The 25,165-nt window shown below is 45.1% G+C and overlaps 1 protein-coding gene across 1 annotated transcript in view; it reads right to left on the bottom strand.

Annotated features, from left to right (window-relative positions):
* Positions 1–25,165, bottom strand: part of RTN4 (reticulon 4) — a 49,585-nt gene that overhangs the window by 22,810 nt on the left and 1,610 nt on the right. The window contains exons 2-4 of the mRNA XM_045294097.1: positions 25,036–25,156; positions 12,593–12,649; positions 9,585–11,954 (exon numbers count right to left, since the gene is read on the bottom strand). Of these exons, the coding sequence (XP_045150032.1) occupies positions 9,585–11,954; positions 12,593–12,649; positions 25,036–25,156 (2,548 nt within the window). The remainder of the gene's footprint in view (positions 1–9,584; positions 11,955–12,592; positions 12,650–25,035; positions 25,157–25,165) is intronic.

Below are 25,165 nucleotides of genomic sequence, written 5' to 3'. Positions count from 1 at the left end.
ACACACACACACACAGAGGAAATAGCTACACCAGCACTGCGCCTCCAGCCGACAGGCTACATTTCCCCCCACAATGATCTCAACTGCACAGCAATTCACAGAAAGGCATTACTGATAGCAAACTTAAAAGCAGAAGAGATTAAAAATAGATGTACCCCTGTCCTTCCAATTTTTCTTCTGACCGTCCATCTCTTGTCAGGATCTGCCCTTCAGCTGCAATGGTCAATTATGCATACCAACAGAGAAACTACTCAAAAATCTACTCCCGGAGACCCGCTCTCTCCATCTCCTCGCGCGGTCTGCAGCCGCCCGCCGCACAGCTGCAGCAGGGCTGGAGTCACCTGACGTCTCTGGGTGTGGAGGCTGACGCAGTGCAATCTGTAACTGGGCTACTAATCCTCGGCACTTCTGGCTCCCTCTAGCTGTGTCTTGTGGAGTCTGGTGCTATGGCTCACACCGCGTGGGGCTGCATTTGCAGGGGAGAGGCAGACTTCCATGAGGAGGGGAGGGTTGTTCTCTCAAAGGGCCACCACTCAATCTATCAGTAATGCCCTTAAATTCGTGCACATTGGTGGTGGTGCTGGTGGTGTTTCTGACAGATGGCTGATTATGCTGTTGGCTTCCTGTGTCACAACTCTACAACCAGGGTCACTTGATAAGGTAGAGTGTACTAATCCAAAGAGGGGCAACGGGTTATTATTTCAAGCCTGCGAAGTGCAGTCTCTTCTTGCTGAGAGCACACAGCATTTTGCACCCTTATGGAGGTAGGTGAGGAGAACCACAAAATCAAGTTACAAGGGTTTTGCAGACTATAAACTACTGCCACAAAAAAAGAAAGTCTATTCAATGTCAGAAATCCCACCTTTCTAATGCAATGTTTTTTCCTTTTTTACCATTATGAAAACCCAGCGCCCAACAACTATACACTTGTCTAAATCATGACCCGTCCTAACTGAATCTTTCAATACATATTTAATCAGATACCACTGCAAGTACTATTAATAGGTGCTTAGCTTAAGGAGAACTATTCATGGGCTAATTATATCATTTGCTTTGGGAAAATAATCTAAAAGCAAACTAACATTTTACTGATAAGCACCAAAAGAAACCTCTTTGTACAGCATCATTTCTAAAGTATTTTCTTCAGCTGTAAAGAATTGGCATCCATTCCAATGCAAAATACTGTCTTTATAAATGTTCCACAGCAGGCTTACCTAATGCTTCTATCAGAGCAAACAAAAAATACAGACAACTCAATTAAAATATTGTAAAATCTGACATGACTGAAACTAGTACATTTATCGTATGTATAAAAACACATACTTTTAAATGACGGCACAGCTATACTGAAATAGGGAGACTATTTTCTGGAACCTGGTATAACACAGCGTGGGCTGAGAATGCCTGCAGAATCTTTCACAGCTGAAGTGGCTTGAAAGCCGGTGACTCATTTCTTTCCCTGTCCGCCTCTTTAACACCAAGCATAAATTAAGCAAAGGAATTTTTAAACAGTCCAATATGCTCAGCTGAAGAGTTAATGTTTAACTTTCAACTGATTCATCAGACCCTTGCATAAGCTGATACTCGAGAGCCCGGCCTCTCCGGGCAGCCATCTGAAATTCTAGACTACTGACCGAGCACTCCATCCGTGACAGGGTTCCTACTGATAAATCCCTTAGAACCGAGACCCCACAAATACTGGACCCTTCCTTAAAAGGTAACACTCAGCGTACCAAAGTCTTGAGACGGGGTGGGGATGTTAGTATTTATATTACTCTCATCTTGTACGGCACCCAGTTTAAAAAAAACGAACAAAACGTCATGGGTCAGTGGCAGCACTGTGCCATCAATGCGCACCCACTCATCTAAGCACACCACATAATGAATGCCCCTGTCGCTGAGTAGCCCAAGCGGGCGCCTCGCCCTCCAGTCTACCTTTATCTTGTCTTTGCGTGCCCTCCCGTTGATCCCGAATCCACAGAGCTGTCCCAAGGCTCTGCTCTCCGTGGGAGCAGACTCCACATCTCTCTCCCGTAGGGCAGCCAAGTGCTTAAGCAATGCACCACAAGAACTCCTAGAACCTTCTATCGCTGTCTGCTGCTGATTCCATTTCGAACCCCAGCTAGAACTCCCCCACAGCATTTCCTCAGTGCTGATCACCAAAGGATTAGAGCACTAGGTGTTCCTCACTCAGAGCCTGGGGGGGAGGGGGGGTCCAAACTGTGACCCTCTCAGCAGCTCAGTGCTCCAGTCGTTGGGCCACCAGGAACCCTCCTCCCTTTGACTCATGACTGACAGTGATCCTATGGGACAGAGCCTGCTCTGTGGGAGCAGAGGCTTTCGCCTGCACTGAGACTGGGGGGTTTGGAGCAACAGCTGAGCACAGACCCCTCCTCCTTAGCTTCCACGCCTGCACAACTCCCTCTCTATCTTACCCAGCAACAGCCCAGCTGGTCCTCTCCAGGGTCTTTGCAATTCATGCTACCAAGTGTAGGAGGGAAACCAAGTCAAGGAAAGCAATTGCCATTTTAAGTCTCTCTCAAGAAATCTGGGAACTACAGTTAAGTTGGGTAAAGGCTAAACACTTTACATTTGGTACCTGAAGCAGAAAGTACTTAAATTCTGACATAAGACAACTTTGCTAAAACTCTACAGCCATATTGTCTGTGTTTGTGCACATGAAATGAGTTAGTTCACATGGAGAACCTTAGGATGGTATCTGGCAAAAGTGAGCAACATTACCTAACTACCAGCCATTCTGTTAGGACATAAGCTCTGGCCCTTCGAAGTACCGGCCATTCTCTGACAAACACTGTGATAAAAACAGCCATCAAACTAAGGAGATGAGACTTGCAAGACAAGTCTAAGAAAGCTCATACATAAAAAGCCACTCGATTCTGGGCAATAATTAATACACCTTTCTCAACAGAAGTGCTCCCCACACATCCACAAAACGCTGTGCTTTTCTCTCCGGCGGAAATCGATCTGTGCACACAGCTGCAGGGGCTACTTCACGTGCCGTGACGTGGAGGGGCCGGAGATGGCTCGACGGCAGGGGCAGGGTGGCTTCCACATGAAACCCCAAGTAAACAGTGAAATGAAGAGCACACATCTTAGAAGGACTACCTTTGCTGACCTTGTTTTCCTTCAAAACACCGCTTTAAGAAAGTCAAAATTCTTCTGAGGGCAATTTTCATACAGAGCAGATCTCCGGCTTAAAAAATGATGTTTTGTTTATTTACGGGAGAAATTTACTTCCCTTTAACAGCAAATACTACAGACACGGCCGAAAGGGGGCCACAGAGCCCCCTTCACTAACAATGACCTAAATAAAAATATCGTCTGAGCTCTTAAATCTGGGGGTGGGGCAGTGCCTTCACCTTTTCCGAAACTCCAAATCAGACAAACTGTTCAAAATTTATACCGAGAAACTCCACATTCTCCAGCATCCCTGTGTGCAGATTCACTCCATAGGCATGACACGCTACAGTGACAAACAGCGCCCACAAACACCCCCAACTCCTTTCCAGGGGGTCAAATTACCTATCTACCTACTTCTTCACATCGCAAAGCAACAGTCATATCCTTAGTCCGTAAGTCTCAACAGTGAGGAAATATTAAATCAAGTTCCACCAAAACTCATGTCTCTGTGTGTGTGCGCGCGCGCGCGCACGCTAGTCTCTAAAAGTCAGGATGGATTTCAAGGAGTAGACAGAGTTATTCTGGAAGAAGCATGTCGAAATCTGCTCTGGCCACCTCTCCTATCCTGTCATTCCCTTTTCCAGTGATTCCCTTCCCTGGATTTCTGAATCCAAGAAAGACGAGTTTTTGTTTTGCTTTGCTTTACCAACTTTACATATAAAAAGAAGATACAGTGGAAAAGAGGCAACCAATTTGGAATAAAAGTGTAACTCTCTAAGTTGGGAACTGTATATACTATTCTTAATAGCTACTGCTTTTATTTATACGTTCTTACAATCCCAGAGAATGAAATTTTAATAATAAACAGTGATAGCCACACTGACTCACTTTAAAACATCATTACCCTGATCTACACAAAGGAAATTAAATATACATCCCATTTCTGAAAACTACTATTTTTAAAAGGCCCATCATATGCTGTACTATAATGCTTTCTATGGACTAAGCTACAGCACTTCTTAACCACAGCACTGACCTTAGAGATGAATGGAGAAAGATGTGAATCTAGAAATGTGGTAACACTGATTTTTAAAAGAAATAATTAACATCTCAAATTCCATCAACAATTAGCTTGACATATGCTGCTACAAATGAGTATTAAAGTCCTTAGGGTAAAATATTGAAAAAATGCTTTTCAATGAGGACTAAATAACAGTAGCTTCTTATAGCAGAAACAAAATATATAGGCATTCCAAAGATTGCAAAGCATTTTAAAATTCAGAAGTCAAATCATTACTAGGCAGTAAGGTAACGAGATCTATAAAGTACAGAGGTTTAAGAGAGTCTCATACCATAGTGCTTTTGTAAATCAGTGGCATCAATGCTTAACCCAGAACAAAGGGTCAAACTATAGAATCATTTAAATAAAAAGTTATCATTTATTAGTATGAAATAAATATCCACAAATCACTAAATCCGGTCGGTGCACCCTGCCATAGTCCTGGCTGTACACAACGTTACTTTCTACAACACTAGATGGCACCAACGCCCCATCTAAGACAGGTTTCCCAGCCCAGAGCCAGCACCCAAGGAGCCCTGGTGGCATAGTGGGTTTACATATTGAACTGCTAACCACAAAGTCATTGATTCAAAGCCACTGGTTGCCCAGTAGGAAAAAGGTGAGGCAGTCTGAACCGGTGAAGATTTAACCTCTCCAAAACCTGAAAGGGCAGTAGAAAGGGTAGTTCTCCTGCCTTGTAGGGCACTGGCCGTTGGAATCAACTGATAACAGTGGGTTTTGTTTTTTAACTTCCTTTTATTTTACTAGGTAAATGCTCACCATCTTAAAGTCTGATAGAATACTATCAAAGTATTCGAAATATGCTAACTAAAAATACAGTTTAACCAAAATACCAATAGTCTTACAATGCTTTATGTCAGAAAGCTAAGAGCCTGTTACATAGGTCATTTCTTAAATTAATACAAGCAAAATTGCTTAACTCATATATCCCATCAAAAGAAAGTTTTTAATCATTAATCAATATAAGTATATATGTGACAGAATTTGTAGTTCTTTACACCTAGATAGATGGGCTCTTTTAAGTGAGTTCTTTATTGTAGTCCTAGTGCTACATTACAATTTAATCCTGGATACCATATCGTTTGGGTATAATGAATAAATAATGAACTTATGTAATTGGTTTATACTTTATTCATCAATAGTTGCAATAGGTTAGGTAAGATGATCTACACTGATTATGAGCTGAAAATATTCTATGCAGTAATAGCAAACCAAACAACTAATTACTACCATTTTAAGACCTCAATGGTTTAAGAAGGCATTAACTCCTGCTAATTCCATTCTGTACCAATGGCCTAGCACTCCACCATGAACAGATAGCAACACCCAGAGTTTCCACATAGCAGCAATGGAATGTGACCCTAGTTCTGATGTTCCTACATACAGAAGATCACAGGAGTGGAAACTAGGAAGATGTACATCAATACTGATAATAAATCCATATCTGTAAATAAAATAAGGGTTGATTGGTGCTGTGCAAGTATTCGAACATTTCTTTTTTAAATCATTTTGCAGCCCTTATGGTCAAGACTGGGTCAAGCAAGAATCATCAGTAGATCCTACACCTGCAGGGGTGATTTTGATGGAAGGCAGGTTATGTTAACTCTGACTGCAAAGGAGTGAAGTCTGGGAGAGGGATACATGAGTTAACAGGAAACCACCTGGCCAAATGATCAAAACAGTGAGGGACAAGGGACCTCGGCTAGCATACCACAAAGGCCAATACCTACTTATCATTTCAGCTGTGAATCTCTAAGATCAATCTAATCACTAAGAAAAACTTCAGAAAGGTTAAGGTCAGGAACAATAAAGACCAGAAATAAGGGGCCCACAATAGGAGAGAAGTAACTGCTATTCCTGGCCCAAAGTGGGCGATACTACCCACTGGGGTGGGGGTGGGGCACACACATGGTGTTTGCTGGAAGGATCCGGGCTGCAAAAGCAGACACCTACACTTATCCTAGACCAGCGGTTCTCAACCTTCCTAATGCTGCAACCCTTTCATATAGACCCTTATGTTGTGGTGACCCCCAACCATAAAATTGTTTTCACTGCTACTTCATCACTGTCATTTTGCTACTGTTATGAATCAGGCGACCCCTGTGAAAGGGTCATTCGACCCCCAAGGGGTCGACACTCACAGGTTGAGAACCGCTGTCCTAGATTAAGGGCTCTAGTAGAGAAGTTTTTCTTTCTTTTTTTTTTTTTTAAACATTTTATTAGGGGCTCATGCAACTGTTATCGCAATCCATACACACATCAATTGTGTAAAGCGCATTTGTACATCATTCTCAAATAGAGAAGTTTTTCATAGCCAGGTGGGCGCTAATATTTTCTGAAAAGTGGTTTGAGAAGCTATATACTAGAGGGAGAAAATATGCAATAGAATGTGATTAAGCCAGCCAATAAATGGGAATATGGATGGTAGATTAGAAAAAAATTATTTTTATCAATGTGAGTTTATGTAAGAGATTAGTTCTATTTAAATATATGTAACTTATCCTCAAATGATTTGGGGGTGGGGAGAGGATGTATTTATATATCCATGGAACCCTGGTGGAGGAGGGAAGGGGCAGGTATTACCCCTGGTGCTCAGGGCACTAACATCCTGCTGCTCACCTTCTACAGGTCCCTCCCTCATTGAGACCCTTTCACACCGGGCTGCGGCAACCCCTCCGTTCCACACACAGACCCCCCTTCCACCCCCCACCCCACCCGTTCCACATCAACTCTCCACATCTTTATACAACATTCCTTCTGGTCCCTCCCCTTAGCTCACACTTGGCCTCCCTGCTTTCTCTGCAGAAATCTCAAGAGGCGCTTCAGCTCCTCCTCCCCACATCCCTCTGATATGAGGTAGCCAAGGTCTTCGTGTTGCCTCCAAGAGGATTATCCCACCTTCCTTGGACAAATCTTGGCTATTCCTCTACTGCTTCCATCTACCATCCTGCCAGCACCCATTCCTGAAGACTCTCGACCTAGAGTCTCACCTTTCTCCCCATCCTAAGTCCTTCCATCATCATCTATGTCTGCCCAGAAGAGCAATCCACTCTCTTGATCTTGATCTCCTGGTGATCTGACCTCCACCCTAGCAACTTTCACCCCACTCAACTTTAGATGCCGCCCAGCCATGACCACAGTCCAGAGAAATTATAAGTCATGAGAACTGCTGCACCTCAAATTCCAAATTCAACACCCCCACCCCCACCACCAACCGCACACACATCATACAAGTCCTATATTCCACATTTTCATTCCCATTCCCAAATAGGGTTCTTAGCCCTATTTGGACCTTGAGTTTTCTGACCTACTTTCCTCCAATTAGCTCCCTCTGCTCATTACATCCCTTCGACTCAGGCCAGCAAGTCCATGACTTCAAACCGTTCCCCCTTGCAATTATCCTCAACACCCTTGGTTCCTTCCCTTGTGACTCTAGCAAAATCCAACCTTGAATTAATTAATACAACCACTTGTTTTCCCCTGAACCCATTCATACCCAGCCTTTGGCTATCAAAGAAAGTCAGCTTGCCAGACATAGGACAGAACTCAAGTGGGCTCAATGCAATAGCCCCTTGTTTCCCTAGTCAGAAGGAAGTTCAGCTCTGCCACACACACACACACACACACACACACACACACACACACACATTAATTCTCAGCAAATGACCTAACCTGCTGCTTTAATGGATAAAGACATCAAGCAATTCCATCAATTTCCAGCGACAAAATCCTCAGCATATCAACACTCATACTTTCCACTCACCAGTCAAACCAGTCTCCCTCCACCCCAGCCCTCTACCTCTGGGTCTCCTTCCATCCCCTCCCGACTCTGCTAACACCTCCCACCATACTTTCACTTCCATCTTCTTCACAGCCACGCGCTCTCTCCTGCTAACATTCTCTCCTACCTTCTCAGTTAAACTTGTCCACATCTAGGACCCATTTTCAGTCCTGTTCGTTGCTCGTTCCTCTCTCCTGGCTCGTTCACCTACAATCCGGCAACTGCTCCTACCTGCTCCTACTCCCATCAGCCAGTTCCTCTCCTTCTGGTTGAAAGCCTCTCAAGCCTCATCTCAACCTCTAGTATTTCACCATGTGGACCATTCCTTTCATTCTTAAATCTTGCTTTGCACTTGGCTTTCCCTAGTTGATAATCAGGCTTTAACCTACTACACGTTATCTCCGAGCCCACAGTGAGTATACACACACAGCTAAGATCTCTCTAAAGAACTGCATACACAACAGCAAAAACATCTTGTGTGTCTCTCAAAACCTGAACATACTAACAGCAAGTCAATCCCCGCTCACAGTGACCCTCTAAGGCGGGTTAGAACTGCTGCCTAAGGTTCCAGAGGCTATAAATCTATAGAGGGGCAGGCAGCCTCATTTTTCCACCCCCAGAGCAGCTGGTGGGTTGGAACTGTTGACTTTGTGGTTAGGAGCCCAACACATAACCCACACACAACCACGATTCCAGTGTCTTGTAGGTACCTCAAAACCAACACATTCAAAACAGAATTCTCTAACTTTCCCCCTTGAGGGCACTTTCTCATCTCCTGGTCTGCTTCAATTTCTTACACTGCCATCCTGGTGCAGTTGGCACATGTGAGGAACCCAGGTTTCTGGAGGTCGATTACCTTTCATTTCCACACCCACTTAACAACCAAGTAAGTCTTGGGTGTCGTGCTTACCTGACTGCCTCGGTGTTAAAAACCTCCTCCCTCCTTGCATTAGAGTAATCTCTAAATTGGACTCTCTGCTACTAGTTCTATCCATCTCCAATCCAAAGGAACCTAGGTGTATTTGGTGGAAACTCAGTAAGGCTCACGTGCAGATCAGGTATGTGGGAAAGGTAAAGCCACAAAGAAAATCAAGAATTAGAACTTCAGAGAAGTGTACAATAATATACCTAAATTTACTTTTCAAATGTCTACGATGACTCAGTATGCCTCTTATAATTTCCTTATACTGGAAAGTACTCAAATATTCAATATTAAAACATTAGAAAAATGTCACCGAAATCATCTTTCTAAAGTAAGAGTGAAATGATTTCTAATAAAACATCTGAATTTTGTTAATGCTACCTACTCTGTGTTACAAGAAACAGAGTTTTTAAAAAGCCAATTCTAATTTTAAAATATTGTCTAGATCCATGATGCAATATAAAAATCACCAATAAACAACTATAAGAAAGGTTTAAAAAAAAAGCACTAAAGCCTTCAGTTGAAACTGGAAAAAAATTCATATTGTTGCAATATATTTCATACTGTAAGTGCAGCATATTGCATAAAACACCACTGCACGGTCCACGATACGTCAAAAGGTGGGTACAACGTTACAAGACAGCATATGGAACAATTACCTGAAGTCTTACTCAGCTCTGCTGAGAGCAGCGCAGAAGGCGGGCTGGCCTTTGTCCCGCTCCCAGGAGGCCGTGTTTTCGCAGCTTCTCCCTCGAGGACCTCCGCTCTGAGCACACTGCCCACCTCCGGCCGGGCGGCCACAGCAGGACCGTCTGGAGGCAGCGAGGGCACCTTGGATACGCGGGACGCATCCTTGTAGGGCTCCCCCCAGGGGCGGCTCTGGGACTCAGCTTGAGGCTGCATATTCTCGGAAGAGAGGTCACCGGGTAGCTCTGTGCCAGGCAAAGCCGCAGCTGCTTTCTGGACATCAGCCATCTCGCTCCTGTAGGATCTTTCTAGATCAGGGTACTCTCTAGGCAGCTGAGGGGGAAAATCGGGTGTAGAACTGGCAAATGTGGGGAAGTCATCAATAATCTCAATAGGAGATGAATCTGAAGATGTCTCACTTTCCCTCACGTCAGTCTCCTTAGCAGTAAACAGGCCACCAGTGGAGGACGCTGTCATGTTGAGCGCCTCCATCTGCAAAGGGATTTTCTCCCTTTGGGCCAATGCAGAACCTTGTGCGGAGGGCGCAGGATCTTTCGCCGGGTCTACAATGGGCTGGACGGATTCCAGATATGGCTTTCCCCCCTCTGGTGGCGAAGCACTGAATCTCCCCTCGCTCTCACCTTCTGCCAGGGATGCAGGGGAAAGGTCCGAGAGGTTTTCTTGCCCAAGCATCACGGCTTCATCCTGCTTTTCAGGAACTTCCGGGATGGAATCGTCACTAAATAAGTCAACGGGCTCAGAATCGGGAGAGGAATCTTCGACATAGTCAGAAGGGTCAGGCCCTGGCTGCGCAATGTTTGCCATTTCTGAGTAAGTGGGGAAAGTGGGAGCTGGCTCGGAGGGGAGCTTTGTTCCCTTAATTAAATCACATGCAATGGAGATGTAAGGAGCTTCTGCTTGTGGACCAGCCGCCTGGGTACTGGCAGGCTCTCTCCTTTCTTCCTGTATTCCAGCTACTTTTTGCTGCGAGACGTTCACAGCCTCTTCATAAGGTGGGGGGTTCTCGGACTCGGGCTCACTATTCTCATGCGTCCCTGAATGTGGAGCCTCTAATGGCGAGGAGCCAGGCTGCACGGAGGCAGGGCCAGCACCGGGAGCAAGGGAACTCAGCGGCGCTTCCATGACAATGTCAGGCAGCCCCGGGGAGGGCGCCGCTGCCGATCCTTCAAAGGATGGGTACAGCTGCGTGCCCGGGGGCAGCGAGTCCTGCAGCGCTTCGGAGGCTCGGACCAGGTCCACCTTGGCCTCTTGGGACACCTTTGCACCTGCCGCGTCATTCAGTTCACTCTCACACGCCTCCTGCACCAAGTCTGGGGTCAGACCTTCAGGCATGGTGGCCATGGCCACCCCGGCCGCCTGGGACCGGTGCTCCGTTGTGACGTAATCTGCCTCAGCACCAGGAGCTGCAGCAAGGAAAGGGTTTGACATTTGCATGTGGGTGCTCTTTGCGGTCACAATCTGGGCCTTTTTTTCTTCTATTTTCTTTTCATCCGTCTTATTTTCTACAGTGTTACCTTCCAACAAGGGGCAGCCCTGTGCTGCGGCCCGGCCTGGGGGGGCACAGGCGATGTATGCCGCGGCGTCGGGCGTGCTAGGGAAAGACATGTTCTCGAGGCTGCTCGCGCTGTCTCTCCCGGGGCTGGTGCGCTCCAGACTGTCGGCGGCAAAGCCCCTGCTGCCCATTTTGCCTTCCAGTGAGGCCGCCGTCCTCGCCCCAGTGTCCATGTCTCTAACTTCCCACACTTGCTCAAACGGTTTGAAGTCTGCATACTCCTCCCGCATGGGGGCTTGTGGAAAGCCTGCTGTGGCCACTCCTGTGTCACCACTACCCTGGGTTTTGTCCGCAGACAGAACTCGGTCCTCGTTGGCTGGCTCAGGGGTGGCCACGGGGAGCACTTGTTGATTATGAAGGGTGTCGTTACCAACTACTGAATGCTCATCATCATCAGTCCTCTCCAGGAAGGCGCCCTCCCTGGGGGGTGTGCCTGCCACCGCAGACCCTGCTCCCGGGGAGTCACGGAAGGAGGGTCCCATCTGTGAGTACTCCAATTCTGAAAACTCTGGAAAATCTCTATTTAAAAATGGATTGTGTGCCTTCTCCAAGAACTCCTTAGAAGCTTCATCTGAAGAGTCTTGATGCGTTCCCTTGGTGGGCGATACTGCTGACACCTTCCCGAGAGATTCCTGTCCTTTACAAGCAGCAGCGGAGAGAGGAGACAGAGAAGGAAGAGAAGCGGCAGATTCAAGCAGGACAGATGGGAAATCCTCATGGCCAGCCGGAACAATGTTAGCCGGCTGCTCCTTCAAGTCCATATTTTCGTCTGTGACCATGGACAGAAAGGAAAGTTAGAGAACGCAGTTTTCTCAGTTAATGCAAGTTTTATGATAGCTATAAAACAGCGTTAGTAAAACTTCAGAGTTAACTAAAATGAAATGTTGCTAGAGCTTATTTAATAAATAACCACCGAGGGGAGTGTTGTCAGTAAGCGTGTCCCTGAGGCAATGGGATACTGGGCAGACAGACCTCAGGGCGGAGAAACAGCTCAAGTGTTGTCAACTGAGGAAAGCTACTTCGACTCGTTTCAGAGGGAGAGAAGTCTAATAGCATAGGAAAGGAGAAGCATTAGATAATTAAATGCCAGAGATGGGCATTAATTTACATAAAATCCATTTAAGCAAATGCACTGTATTTGGAAAAAAGAATTTGTCATTGTGTAAATGTAAAGTAAGGGTCCAAGAAATCCTCATATAATTTCAATTGTTAATTTTTGCCCATTTCTCCCTTGGACATAGCATATAAAGACATAGCTTATAAAATACAAATTAAGTTAAAGATTCAAGAGACAAACATTCTTGGAACCATGCTACTCTTGAGTAAATTCACACAACCGCACAGAGCTCAGGACACTGAAGCGCTGAGTGAGACTGCATGGAGGTCCAGGCAGCAGAAAGAACTTGCCTGCAGAGGAGTGCATCAAAGGCTCAGATGCAGCAGGAAGAGCAAAGAGAGTCTCATCTGAAAAACAAAGAGAATACAACCTCAGCAGAAAGGAAGACAAGTGGGAGGGAGACTAAAGGTAAGAGGCGCAAGCAAGGGGTTAGTTTGTAATGAATTAACACAAAATTGTATCTACACAGAAAAAGCCAAGAGTAAAAGGAAGTTAGAAAAAGTAGTAGTGTGAATTCAGAGGAAACCCACCATATATATTATAAAACTGACTAAATACTAGCCATAAAACCTCTCCATTTACCAAAGGGTAGCCACAAAAATGGCTTTTGGATACTAGTCTTAATACATAACCCAACCCCTTAGCTCATGTATTCTAGATAGTCCTGGTTTGGCCAAAAACACAAAGTATGCATTCGAATAAAACCAGTAACGACTTTTGTTTAACCTTTTGAAATTGACATGTGCTCAATTCAGAGAGCGCTGCCCTTCTCTGGCACTCCAGGCTGCCCCCGGCAGTCCATGTGGTGTGCTGTGAGGACCGGAAGCCTACTTCCAATGGTCCAAGGATGTGAGTCCAAAATACTCATTAACACAAAGAAAATATTGTGTCTAAAATTAACATCACTTGCGGTTTACTTCAATAAGTCACTCCTTAATATTCTTGTACCTCCAAAATCCCATTTCACTGGTCACGGTGCTACTGTTAAAAGTGGTGCTGCTACACTGTAACCGCTGAGCCCCTCAGGTGACAGACCTGAACTCACTCAACCACAGGCAGTTAGTTTCCAGGTTGAGGTTTAGCTAGCTCATACTAGCCCTTAAATGCTTATGCAAACTGGTCCTCACCTGGATGCTCAACTCCCATGCAGCTTATTCCTCACAATCACCTTCACTTGCCCGCGTGCAGCTTTGGAAGCATTGAAAGGCTTCCAGACTTTTCATAAAGTAAAAGGGGGAGGGGGGGGACGGGACACTGCCAGGGAGTTAATCCTGCCTCATAGAGTCCCCTAGGTAGAACTGCCTCTGTGAGTTTCTGAGACGGTCAACTCTTTACTGGAGGAGAAAGCCCTGTCTTTCTCCCTTGGAGTGGCAGGGGGTTAGAACTTCAGTCCTTGAGACTGCAGCCCAATGCGTGACCACTACACTGCCTGGGCTCTTCTTTTCCTCAAGTGAAGACTGAAAGTGAACCACGTAGTCCTGCGGCACTGTCTGCCAACGACAAGGTCAGCAGTCTGAACTACCAGCCTCTTCTTAATGAGGTAGAGATGAAGCTCTCGGTTCCCATAAAGACTTGCAGCGTCAAGAACCTGAAGCTGTGAGTCAGAATCAACTTAAAGGCAATGGGTGGGTTCAACTTGTTCCAAATGACCCACAAATTCGTAAAGACACAGTTAGGAATTAATCTTCTCCATAGCCTGGGGTCTGCCAATATGCACAGGAGCCCTGGTGCTGTGCACCGACGGGGCTGCCAACCCACGGTCAGTAGTGTGAAACCACCAGCCCATCGGCCTCTGGGAGAAATACAAGGCTTTCTGCTTCCCTAAAAGGTTACACAACCAGAAACCCACAGCGGTTTGGATGACTCGATGGCGGTGGGTCTGAGTTTTTAGCCTAGAAACACACCTGGTAACTGGAAATGTCAGGTAATTCCGTTCATTATGGGCTGTCTTCTGTCATACTTACTTGTACCTGCAGTTGGAAGCCGTTGAGCAACTATGCTTTAGACTAGCGAGAGGCCATCTGGCATAGCCTGAGGACAGACTTGAGCTACAAAGTAACGAGCCCTCCCCACTCCCCCCCTTAATCCCAACGCAGAGGGACCACAAACCAGAACTGCTCTTTAGGGCTTCTGGGATTGTAAATTTTTGTGAGTTTGAACGCCAACCTTGAAATTGGCAGCCCAATGCTTAACACAGCACCACATGGCTCCTTCAGGGAGAAGGCCTGTGGGCAGAGGTCAGCTCACTATCATCCTCCCTGCTGCCAGACCACTGTCTTCCCATATCATAGAGGTGAGCCTGCTCCCTGCTGCTGGGGACAATAGACAGGCTCCAGGAGGCAGAGTTCACATCCTACTGATAATGGTCTCTATCAGTTGGGCCAGGAACAAACCAAACCGGCTTGTTAAGGCTGTCATCCTGTATCTAAGACCCGCCCATCTTGCCATGTGTATACCCTCAATCCCTCCTCTTCCTATTGCCTGGATACTCCAAGATCAGCCCTTCCCATCACTGTAATACCTATAGCACAACCCTTTCCTGTGACCTATGTCTTCCTTCACCTGTAACTAGGGGGCTTGCACGTCCCCAGAGAGGAAAAAAGCTTGGGAGGCATTAAAGTTGCTCTCTCCCTGGTCGCTCCCCTCCCTCCTCTCTCCCTTGTTCCCTTTCCCATCCTCCTTCCCTGCTCTCTCCCTCCACGTGGACCATCAAGCAGGGCTGAGGGGAGTGAGCAATGCTACCATGTAACGTGTCTGACTCCATTTATTTCTATATATCTTTTATCTCTCATGCTCTCTATAACTTTACTATGATATTTACTTATTATCGCTGTACAATTGCACCTACCGAACCTGTAATGATTGTGCTAGGAGCTGGTTTCTTCTGGCAAGGGCCTAATAAAAGATGTGGGCACCTACGTCTAAAACAGACACACAACAATCTGAGGATGCTACAGGGCCAGGCCTCATCTCCGGCTACACACGAGGCCGCTGCAAGCCGGGCCAACTCACAGCAACTCCCCAAACCCAGAAAACCGGGTGGGAGCGTCACACATCCTATCAGACTGACTATAATAAGGTCTATGAGATTTCATAAAATATACCAATGGGTATACTTTTTAAAGATGGCTTTTCATTGTGATCTTTGTCAAGCTACCAAAAAAGACAAAGCATTCCTTCCAGCTAAAATAACTAATTATAAGCATGCATAAAACTGAGATTTTGGGGTCCGAGGGCAGGAGCACTCCATTACACAGCTGACCCATCTAACAAAAAGCAACCAATTCATAAAGCAAAACCATTTCTTTTTCACCTAGACAATATAGTTAAAGCCATTAATTCAGAGGCCAATCTACTTGAAAGTGAACTTTAAAAACATCACTATTGGGAGGGGAAATCAACTACATCAAAATTGTGCCCAAAAATTTAAGAAATGTTTAAATGTTATATTTATTCCTATCTAGTATCATGGTCTCTCCTACATTAAACATTATATCCCTGGCATTTGACTTTTCAGAAAAGTGACAAGTTGGTATTTCAAATATTCCTCAATTATAAAAGACTTAATTTTCTAAAATGGGATTCATTCCAGGCTTAACCACAATACAACTACCATATTACATTTCTAAAATCCTTTAGAGAAAAATCCAGAAGCAGCAGTCGCTTCTCTGAGCCCTGAAGAAGACAGGTTCCTCTTTGCATTCATGGAAAACCTGCCTGGGTTTAACTCCAGGTTGTCACTTAATGCATCACTGAATCTTGCCACCCTCCTTCCCTGTGCAGGGTGATACAGTCAGTGCCGCTGGTGGCTGTGTCCAGTGGAGTCTGACTCCCGCCGACCCCAGGTGAGATCAAGGCACTCAACCTCAAAATGAGAAGGAGCAAAGGAGAGAAGAGAACAGAAACAGCAGCTTGCCAGAGTCACAGCTGGGAAGGTTCGACAAGAGTTGCATCCAAAGCGTTCACTTACTAAGTCCATCCTACAATACCTCCTTCCCTAGGCTTTAACATTTGTCAGTTTAAAATGACGAAATTAGGGATATTAGAAACCATTTGAGTCACAGTACTAAATTCTAACACTAAAGACACCTAAAAATTATTTCTATTTTGAAAAACATATAGATTTTACATTAACTTTCCATTTTCTATGAAAATCCAGATAGTCACAAATGAATAAGCTATTTCCTAATAACGGATGTTACAGTATGCAAAAAGCACAGCATTCTGAATTCCTAACATGTTATGTACTCGAATTTTCTTACTGGGCTCACAATTCCCCCCTTTCTACGATCCTTTCATAATGCCAAAATCTATCTACTGAATGAAATAAAAAGTTAATCATTAGATTCTATTGTTATTTTAACAGCCCACCCCCAAAAAACAGTAATCATACTGTGAATTATTTATGCCCACAATAAGTAAAGCTTCTTATAAAAAAACACAGCAGCACATCCCCGCCCCCCAGACAAGTTTTCACTAACTAGTAGGCAGAGGGGAAGTCGGAATTGCCCAAGAAGTCCTCCTCCTCTACTGATGTAGGGTGGACAGGGACAAGGGTCGCCCCTCCCATGCCAGTACAGGCTCCATAAAAGGGTTGGGAAGGAGTATTAAACACCTGAGGACCCTTCCACTGGGCATGCTCCAATTCAGCACCACGCCCACTGCCAGGTGGGCTTGATTCAGCCAATAGGGTCAACCAATCAATACCTTTGACCATGCCTCTCTAGCCAGAGGTTTAAAATACCTTGGCAGTGGGATGGCCAGCCCCCTTCCGCCCCTTCTGCTCCCTGGCCTCAGGCCACCACGTGTGGGTGAGCAGTCCCACGAGGTTGCTCGTGTTCAGCTGTGGGCCCCAGCATGGCTTCCCTGAAACAGGCGTGTACTCTTTTTGAGACTGTAAACAGTGAAACTTCTTCCGTCCTTTGTTAAAACCCACTTGAATCACAAACCAGGCTTCAGTGTGAATTCCTTCTCGTGTGAAGCCAAGAACCGGAGTATCACCCACCCGAGAAGCCTAACATTGCCATCAAATAAACATTTCTACAAGAACAATGCTACAATTATCCACTAAATTATATCTACACGCTTAGTTTGATGAAGTGCTACACATATGGTCCCAATTACTATTTAAATTGATCTCAATCACTCTCACATGTTGTCAATAGCAATCAAATAATTACTCTTACCACATGTTCCTCCACCACCTCCATCTCTGAATGTCAACAGAAAACGTCCACTTCACCTTATCCCAACCTTTCTTCTGAAAACACGTCTACCTCACTTTGTTAATGTTCTAACCACACTTCCATAAACTAACCTCAGGGAAGTATGTAACTTATTCAAAGTCACATAGCTACTACCTATTAGCAAAGTTAGAAAACTAAAATTTAACTCCGGTTTTATACTCACATACAGACTTATTTCCTTATCACCAGATTGGGCTTTCTACTGCCGTAAAGTTACAGTCTGGGAAACCCACAGGGGGGCTGTGGGTTTGGTTTGGTAGGTGGCTGGGGGTACTCCAAGGACTAGGAAGAGAAGGACAGACAACGGCAATGTGGCCTGCAGCCCTAAATGATCTATTCTTATCTCATGTTTTAAGAAAATGTTCCCCTCTTCTTCCAACCCATTCTCATTTGCCAGCAAATTAACTGTGTCAGAACTGTATCCACACTCAAAATAAGTAAGCAGACGACTGCCATCGAGTCAATTCCAACTCACAGGGCACAGGACAAGGGTTTCTGAGACGACACATCTTTATGGCAGCAGACAGCCTCGTCTTTCTCCTGCAGGAGACTGGTGGGCTCCACCTGTTGACCTTGTTAACAGACCAATCAGTAGCACCCCACGATGCACCCACGTTAAAATGAGAAACTCCTGTAGGTGCAGAGGGCACACTCCAGGAAGAAGAAAAGGCACAGAGTCATTCCACGCCAACTCAGAAAACATGGATGCCCCACGAAACCTGCAAGAGTTACATTAAGTCAAGTAAAGTAAACACAAAGAGATAAAGAACGTGATAATGCTACACAGATCAATAAAACAAAATCAACTCAAACACTGAAGGTGTATGCAAAATACACAAAGCAAAGACCAAGGGAGATATAACTAATACTCAACTATCGGTTAACTGGTAAGACACACATGCACAACCATGCCTAATCAGCAAGGTTTAGGTACTTTACATAATAAATGGGTGTAGCGGTCAACAGTTCAAAATCACCAGCTGCCCTTCAAGAGGAAGATGAGGCTTCCTGCTCTGGTAAACATGTATAGCCTCCAATACCCCCAAGGGGCTGTTCTACTCTGGGCTTACAGGGTTGCTATGAATCAGAATCAACTTGATGGTAATGGGTGCTGCTTTGGTTTTTATCAGTGAGCCACCGGTAGGGGCTTGCAGGTGGTTTTAAGGCTAGAAACTATGCTACAGATACTTCAAATACCGACAGCGAGCAGGTTTCAAAGCACTTCCAGAGGAAGACAGATGAGGAAGAACGCCTTGGTGATGGACTTCAAGCAATTCGCCAACAAGAACCCTATGAATCACACAGATCGCTATGGTGTTTGAAGATGGTGTAGGGCTGACGGACGTTTCACACAGTTCCACACAGGTCTCTGGGAGTTAAGAGGCACTGATGACAACCACCCACACTCACACCCACGGGCGGAGTAATGTCCGCCGCCCCAGAATGAATACATTCTCTTCCAGTACCCATGGAGCATTCACCAGGAGAAACCATTTCCTGGGCAATAAAATAAGTCTGAATAAACACAAAAGGACTGAAAATCATAGCTAAATCAGTTAATCAGGGGAAAATAACTTATAAGGTCAATAGCAGATCAATGTCCATCAAATAGATCAATTCCTCTAAGGTCAGCAATCCCACCCCCACCCCGTGCAAAAAACGCCTCCACACCCCCACCCCGCGGAAATGGGCAAAAGCTGTGCTCAGATGAAAGTGTTGGCTCAGCGTCAGGTTTCTCGTCGTCCAGAGGCTGAGTCTGGATCAATTCCTGGTCCAGGTCAGTGCAACTCCTGCACAGCGAGCGCCGCCGGCAGGAGCTTGCATGTTGTGTAACACTGAAGAGGTCTCAGTGCGCTCCCAGACTAAAGCCGAGAGGAAAAAGGGCACGCGAGCGGCTTCCACCAACCACAGCAGTGCGTTCCACAACTAACTGAGCGGCGGCGCTGGACCGGGCAGCAAACAACATGCCTACAAAAAATACCCTCGACTGCAAATAAACGAACAATTTGCTAAACTATCTTCCAAAATATTGGGCTGATAAAACATACGGGCAGAAAGACAGGACTGTGCTCTCGTTAACAGCTAGTCCAGAAACGCATGGGGCAGCTCTACCCTGCCCTGTGAGAGGTCACTGAGTCAGCATCGCCCCCAGGGCAGTGAAGTTCAGGTTCTTTGCGGGCTTTCTTCTAACATAACACATTGTTGGTGGAAGTACAGGCTGCAACAATCTCTGCAGGAAAATCTGCCCTCATCTATCAAAACTTCAAACCACACATTCTTCTGAAGCATCAAGTCCATTTGTATGAATTTATTGTACAACATATTTTGTTTTTTTAAAGTTTACAAAAAGTTTTTGCATAGAAAAATTATTTAGAACAGAAAAGGTGAAAGATCACCTAAACAAAGCATCGATGAGGAATGATTAAATAAAATACACTTTTGAAATTCTCTGCAGTCATTGAAAAATTATTCAGGACAGACTGATCACTAAGCTATACTGAAATGAAAAGTAAAGGACGGCTGCTTCTCCTCAAGAATAATCGGCAATATAGTCTGTTTTCTTAAGCAATATGCTGCTTGACTGGGCATAAATATAGCATAGTATATGCTATGATGAGGTATGCCCTAAACACTAAGACAGGCGATATAAATGTAAAATTAAATTCTCCTTGTGTTGAGAGAGATACTAGCATTCGGCTGAGAAGACCTTAAAAAAACGCACTGCTATCGAGTCTGTTCTGACAGCAGCTACATTCTAGGGCAGAACAGAACGGCCCCTTTGGGTTTCCAAAATTTTCAAATATATGGGAGCAGAAATGCCTCTTTTTCCCACAGAACGGCTGGTGGATTTGAACAGAAGACCCTGTGGCTAGCAGCTCCTGAAGACCTCAGCGTCAGTCAAGTTGGGTTCCTTCCAATGTGCATGTCTGCCCTACCTGAGTTAGCCAAAGGTCATGTTCATCCATTTAGAGCAATGGTTCTCAACCTTCCTAATGCCATGACCCTTTAATACAATTCCTCATGTTGTTGTAATTCCCCCCCCCCAACCATAAAATATTTTTCATTGCTACCTCATAAGTGTCATTTTGCTACTGTTATGAATCAGGTGACCCCTGTGAAAGGGTCGTTCAACCCCCAAAGGGGTCTGACCCACAGGTTGAGAACCGCTGATAAACTATGGTTCTGCAATTACAGTTCCTATCCCTACTGCTGTAGCATCAAGAAGGACTCTTCCAAAAGTCTGTATTTAGAAACAGGAACAAGAAGTCCCCAAAAATACTTTTAAGTATAGTTTTGCATCACTTACAATCCACAACAGTGAGAAATCGGACCTTATATGATTTGGACATGGGGTGAACAGCACAGCACATACAGGTGGTCCCTGAATTACAAGTGAATTCCATTCCTAACTTAATTAGGAATTCAACTGTATGTAAGGAGTTAAGTGTAGTTCTTATCAGTTAGTCAAATGTTTGGCTTAGCATATATTATGGCTTAGTATATATTATGCCCAGTGTAAAGAAACACTTCCAGATATAGTAAAACATCCCTCATACCCTACTTCAGGAATAATAAATAATGTTTGATATGTTGTCACCGTGTAGCATCCGTTCGTTATTATGAAACATTGTATGTGCTTCAAATGTGTAACAGAACAGGCTTCCCAGGGCTGGACTCACAGGCACCATGTGGTCGGGTGCCACCCTGTGTAATGTACCTACAACACTTCACTCTCATGGGACTCAAGGGTCTAGGGAAGAATCGAGAAAAACGGCCCCCTGGTTGGTACTGTCTTGAGCTAAAGGGCCCTGCCTGGACTGCTACTGCAAAATCCTAGGTTCAAACCCACCCACTCCTCTCAAGAACAAGGGGGATGGGTGCCCCTGAAAAGAGTTACTGCCTCCGAAGCCCGAGTGGGCTCACGAGGAGGTGGATTTGCCTCCACAGCAGAGAGCTATCATGGGTTAGAAAAAGCGCACCTAAACTGGGACTCTCAATCAGCAGTGTTTCAAATAAGCTGCTTTTATTGCATGATCAAAGTCACTATCCATAAAACAGAGCCAATTATAGATGATGTGCTCCGTTTTAGAAACGTTTCACATATTATAAAAAAACAACTTCCAAATTTACATGGATATAATGCAGAGTAGCCTATTTACTAAAAGCCGCCTACAGTGGAGAATGTATCAAAGGTTGCACACAATCATCTCATTTCATGGAGTTGAGGAAGCTTGTGAATGAACAAACAGAACCACAGATCTGACACTGAGTGAGCCTCCTGTGAGCTGATGTGAAACTAAACCCACTTGCCTACAAGGAGCATACACCTTGTTCCCACCTTTTCTGCTTAGCCAGAAAATTAGAAATGTTAAACAAGAGGAATCAATTTGCACCTCTACGTTCATCACCTGTTTCTTGCTGTCCTTTCCTAAATAAAAATCTTAAAAAGGCCTGACATCTTTTTCTTTGTGAGGCCTTTCCTGGGACTGACATATCGCTGATTACTTAAACTTTATATTAAGAATGCCACTGAAGATTTAAACGGTCTCAAAATCTCTCGGTTTCTATTACATGCTCCAATGCCAACATATATAGTAAATGCCTTTATGATAATTAAAAAACCTAACAATTTCTCGGCTACAAGTCTTAAGCGCAACAAGAAATCTACACAAAGCCCCACTGCAATGAACACGAAGTGCTAACACATCCTTCTCTTTTTATCCACAGCCTCCAGGCTAAAAGCCTTGTAACCTAACCATAAAAACAAAGAACGGCAGTCAATCGAAATAGTCTCTAACCAATTTAGAAATGCAGTGCTGCTTCCTATCATCTCTTAGATTTCTCCCTTCGAGACCATTTCCACTGAACGACTAAGCAGACACATTTCTTACTGTGCAATGTTTGCGTGAGTGGCGTGTTTCTTTGCCATGGGTGTGTTACATGTGGGAAATACAGTAGTTCAAGTTCCTCCTTGCCGCTCTCAAACCTATGCAAACACATTCTGAAGAGCTCACCACCGATCTTGAGCACAGGCAGTCTGGCTTTGTCTCGCTGGGCTTCGCAGAGACTGCCTTTTCAGGAATGGAAGGGTTCTCACAACACCACATCGAGTGTGTGTCTATGTCTCCAATAACATGTGCTCAATCCGTGTCTCTGAACCACACTTTAGTAATTTTCGTAATCTTTCACATTTTCTCATAATGCTACTGCACATTTACTACAGGGACTGTGTAAACATAACTTTTATATTTAGTCAACCAACCAACCAACTCACTGCCACCGAGTCAAAGCCAACTCCTAAGAGACCCCACAGGACAGGGTAGGACTGCCTCGGGGAGTTTCCGAGACTGTGACTGTTAATGGAAACATTCTTGAGACCCGTTTTATTGTGACATCCGCTCTATTGCAGTCTGCCTGTGTGATCACAATCCATTTCCTTAGCATTTCTCTCTGACACCCTGTCTTAGCTCAACACACCTTCAATGGCTTCCCGGTGGCCAAAGCCGTTAACTCAGAAAAAGGATAAAAATTAATGAAGTAATTTTGTATTTCAGAAACAACAAGGAAGCTTTGGTTTGATAATATAAGCTACCAAAAAGGTTCAATTGTGGATTAACAGAACATGGATTAAAGACCTATCACAGATTTTCAATCTAAATGTTGGTTTGGACATGTCCGGAGACAAAGTCACGTTGATGTGAGGTTTGTGCATCTCTCAAATCTACTTGTGTCCAAAATCTTTTCTTAACTTGAAGTCAAGTGTTTCCCAGAGAAAATGGCCACTGGGTGAAAGGCAGTTTTTATTCTTATTTCAGAGTTAACTGTATTGTAATGTGCTCCAGGCACAGCTTCCCAACAGTATACAGCAAAACCACCACTTTACCAACTGATAGAAATCAAAATTAGGCAAAAAGTGTGCCCATGGCAATAAGCAGAGTACCAACGTTTGCTGTACCAGGTATGTCAGCCAGACTACTGTTTCCCACCCTGTGTCTTCCCTCTCTAATTCCTCACAATCCCGTTGATCTTCAAAGACATATTTGGGTACAAAAGAAGAGCCACTTGTTGGGCTGCTAATCACAAGGTCAGCAGTTCGAAACCACCAGTCGGTCTCGTGGGAGAAAGACAAGACTTTTTACTCCCTTAAAGATTTAGTCTCGGAAACCCACAGCAAACCCACAGCGGCAGTTCTGCTCTGTTCTACAGGGTCAGCATCAACCCCATGGTAGGGAGTTTTATCTTTACTCTGGTGAAGTCCTCAGTCCCTTTGGGTCTTTCAAAAGGTGTTTTAGTTCCAAAATCACAGTAAAGTGATGTTGGGCCTATTCTGTGTACCCTGGCCTGTGTTGGGCATCCAGGATCTGAGCAAGCAGTCTGCCCTCACTTTATACCCCCCACCCCCAAACCTAGTTTTACTCAGGACTTTTTACAGATTCTCAAACTTGCCAAGAGCCTTTGCCCGAGGACTTGTTTGGAACAGGTCACAACCCTAATTAATCAGGCTCGGTGCCATCACTGTTTATTGAACTCACAGCACTTAGCACTATTCTGAGCTTCTTTCTAATGATCTGTATTGCTGGCCTCCTGCCCCACCCCCACCCCCACCCTTTTCTGGAGAGCTCCTGTGTCTTGGTTCCTATTACAGCTTCACTGCTTAGGGGACTAGCTGTCTCTTGTCAAGTAATGGATAATCTGTCGCAGGAATGAACAAGTGGTGGTTAAGTCTACACTCACTGAAATGATTATCTATGCCCATAGCTGCAAAGCCCCTGCACTAAGACAGAGGTTAAAGTCTCCACACAGGCACCAGTGCAGAGTTAGGGAGAGGCCCAGAATAGGCCCTCTTCTCTACCTCCTAAATTCCAACAGCACAGATCCTAAGAGAATGCTGTACACCTCCAGAATCACCACTTTCCAAAGCTCTTCTCATTTCATCAGGCATCCGAGGTGCCAAGTTCGCCTGCTCTTGTCAATCATGGCACTTCCTTTGTGCCAATTCCTGATTACCGTACATTTTTCTGCCATGACCTGCCTTGCCCTGAAATGTGTCCTTCTGATACAGGGAAAGCAGGGGCTGACTACTTCCCATCTTCTAGGGGCTAGAGTGCTGTCAGCACTGGACCGCTGTTACTCAGAACCAACTCCCACTCGGGCTTCTTCTCCCGTGGTGGGACAGACATGAAATGGGAAAAGAAGGGGGAAGAAAGAAAAGCCCTACTGTGACTGGCTTCCTTTTTCTGAAAAGGAACCACTTCCACAATTCTGCAGAGCTATGAAATTTTCCTGATTCTTGACCTGTTGCAGAAAGGTCGCAAGGCTCATGGGTACTTTCCATCTCTCAAGTAAAGGTCTATCTGAAAACACTTCAGTAAGTCTCATCATGAGGCTGCCACAAATTCAATTAGCCCGGTTCCTAGCTTTTATTTAAAAAAAAACAAAAAAAACCCACCAGACTGCCTCTTCTCTAAGAACGTCAACCATTTTGCCTTTGTCATTTTCCCACTCGGATTCGAGGACGCTGGCCCGGGGCTGAACGCGTGCACACCAGCGAGGCCTCGGCCGGCCACGGGCACGCGGGCAGAGGCGCGCCCCGCACAGCACCGCGCCCTGCCAGGG

This window comes from Echinops telfairi, unplaced genomic scaffold (assembly GCF_000313985.2).
Source record: "Echinops telfairi isolate 266 unplaced genomic scaffold, ASM31398v2 ScPeMD7_2573;HRSCAF=3158, whole genome shotgun sequence".
NCBI lineage: Eukaryota > Metazoa > Chordata > Mammalia > Afrosoricida > Tenrecidae > Echinops > Echinops telfairi.
The sequence above is the reverse complement of the archived record's forward strand: the minus strand, read 5'-3'. Positions and strand labels throughout refer to the sequence as shown.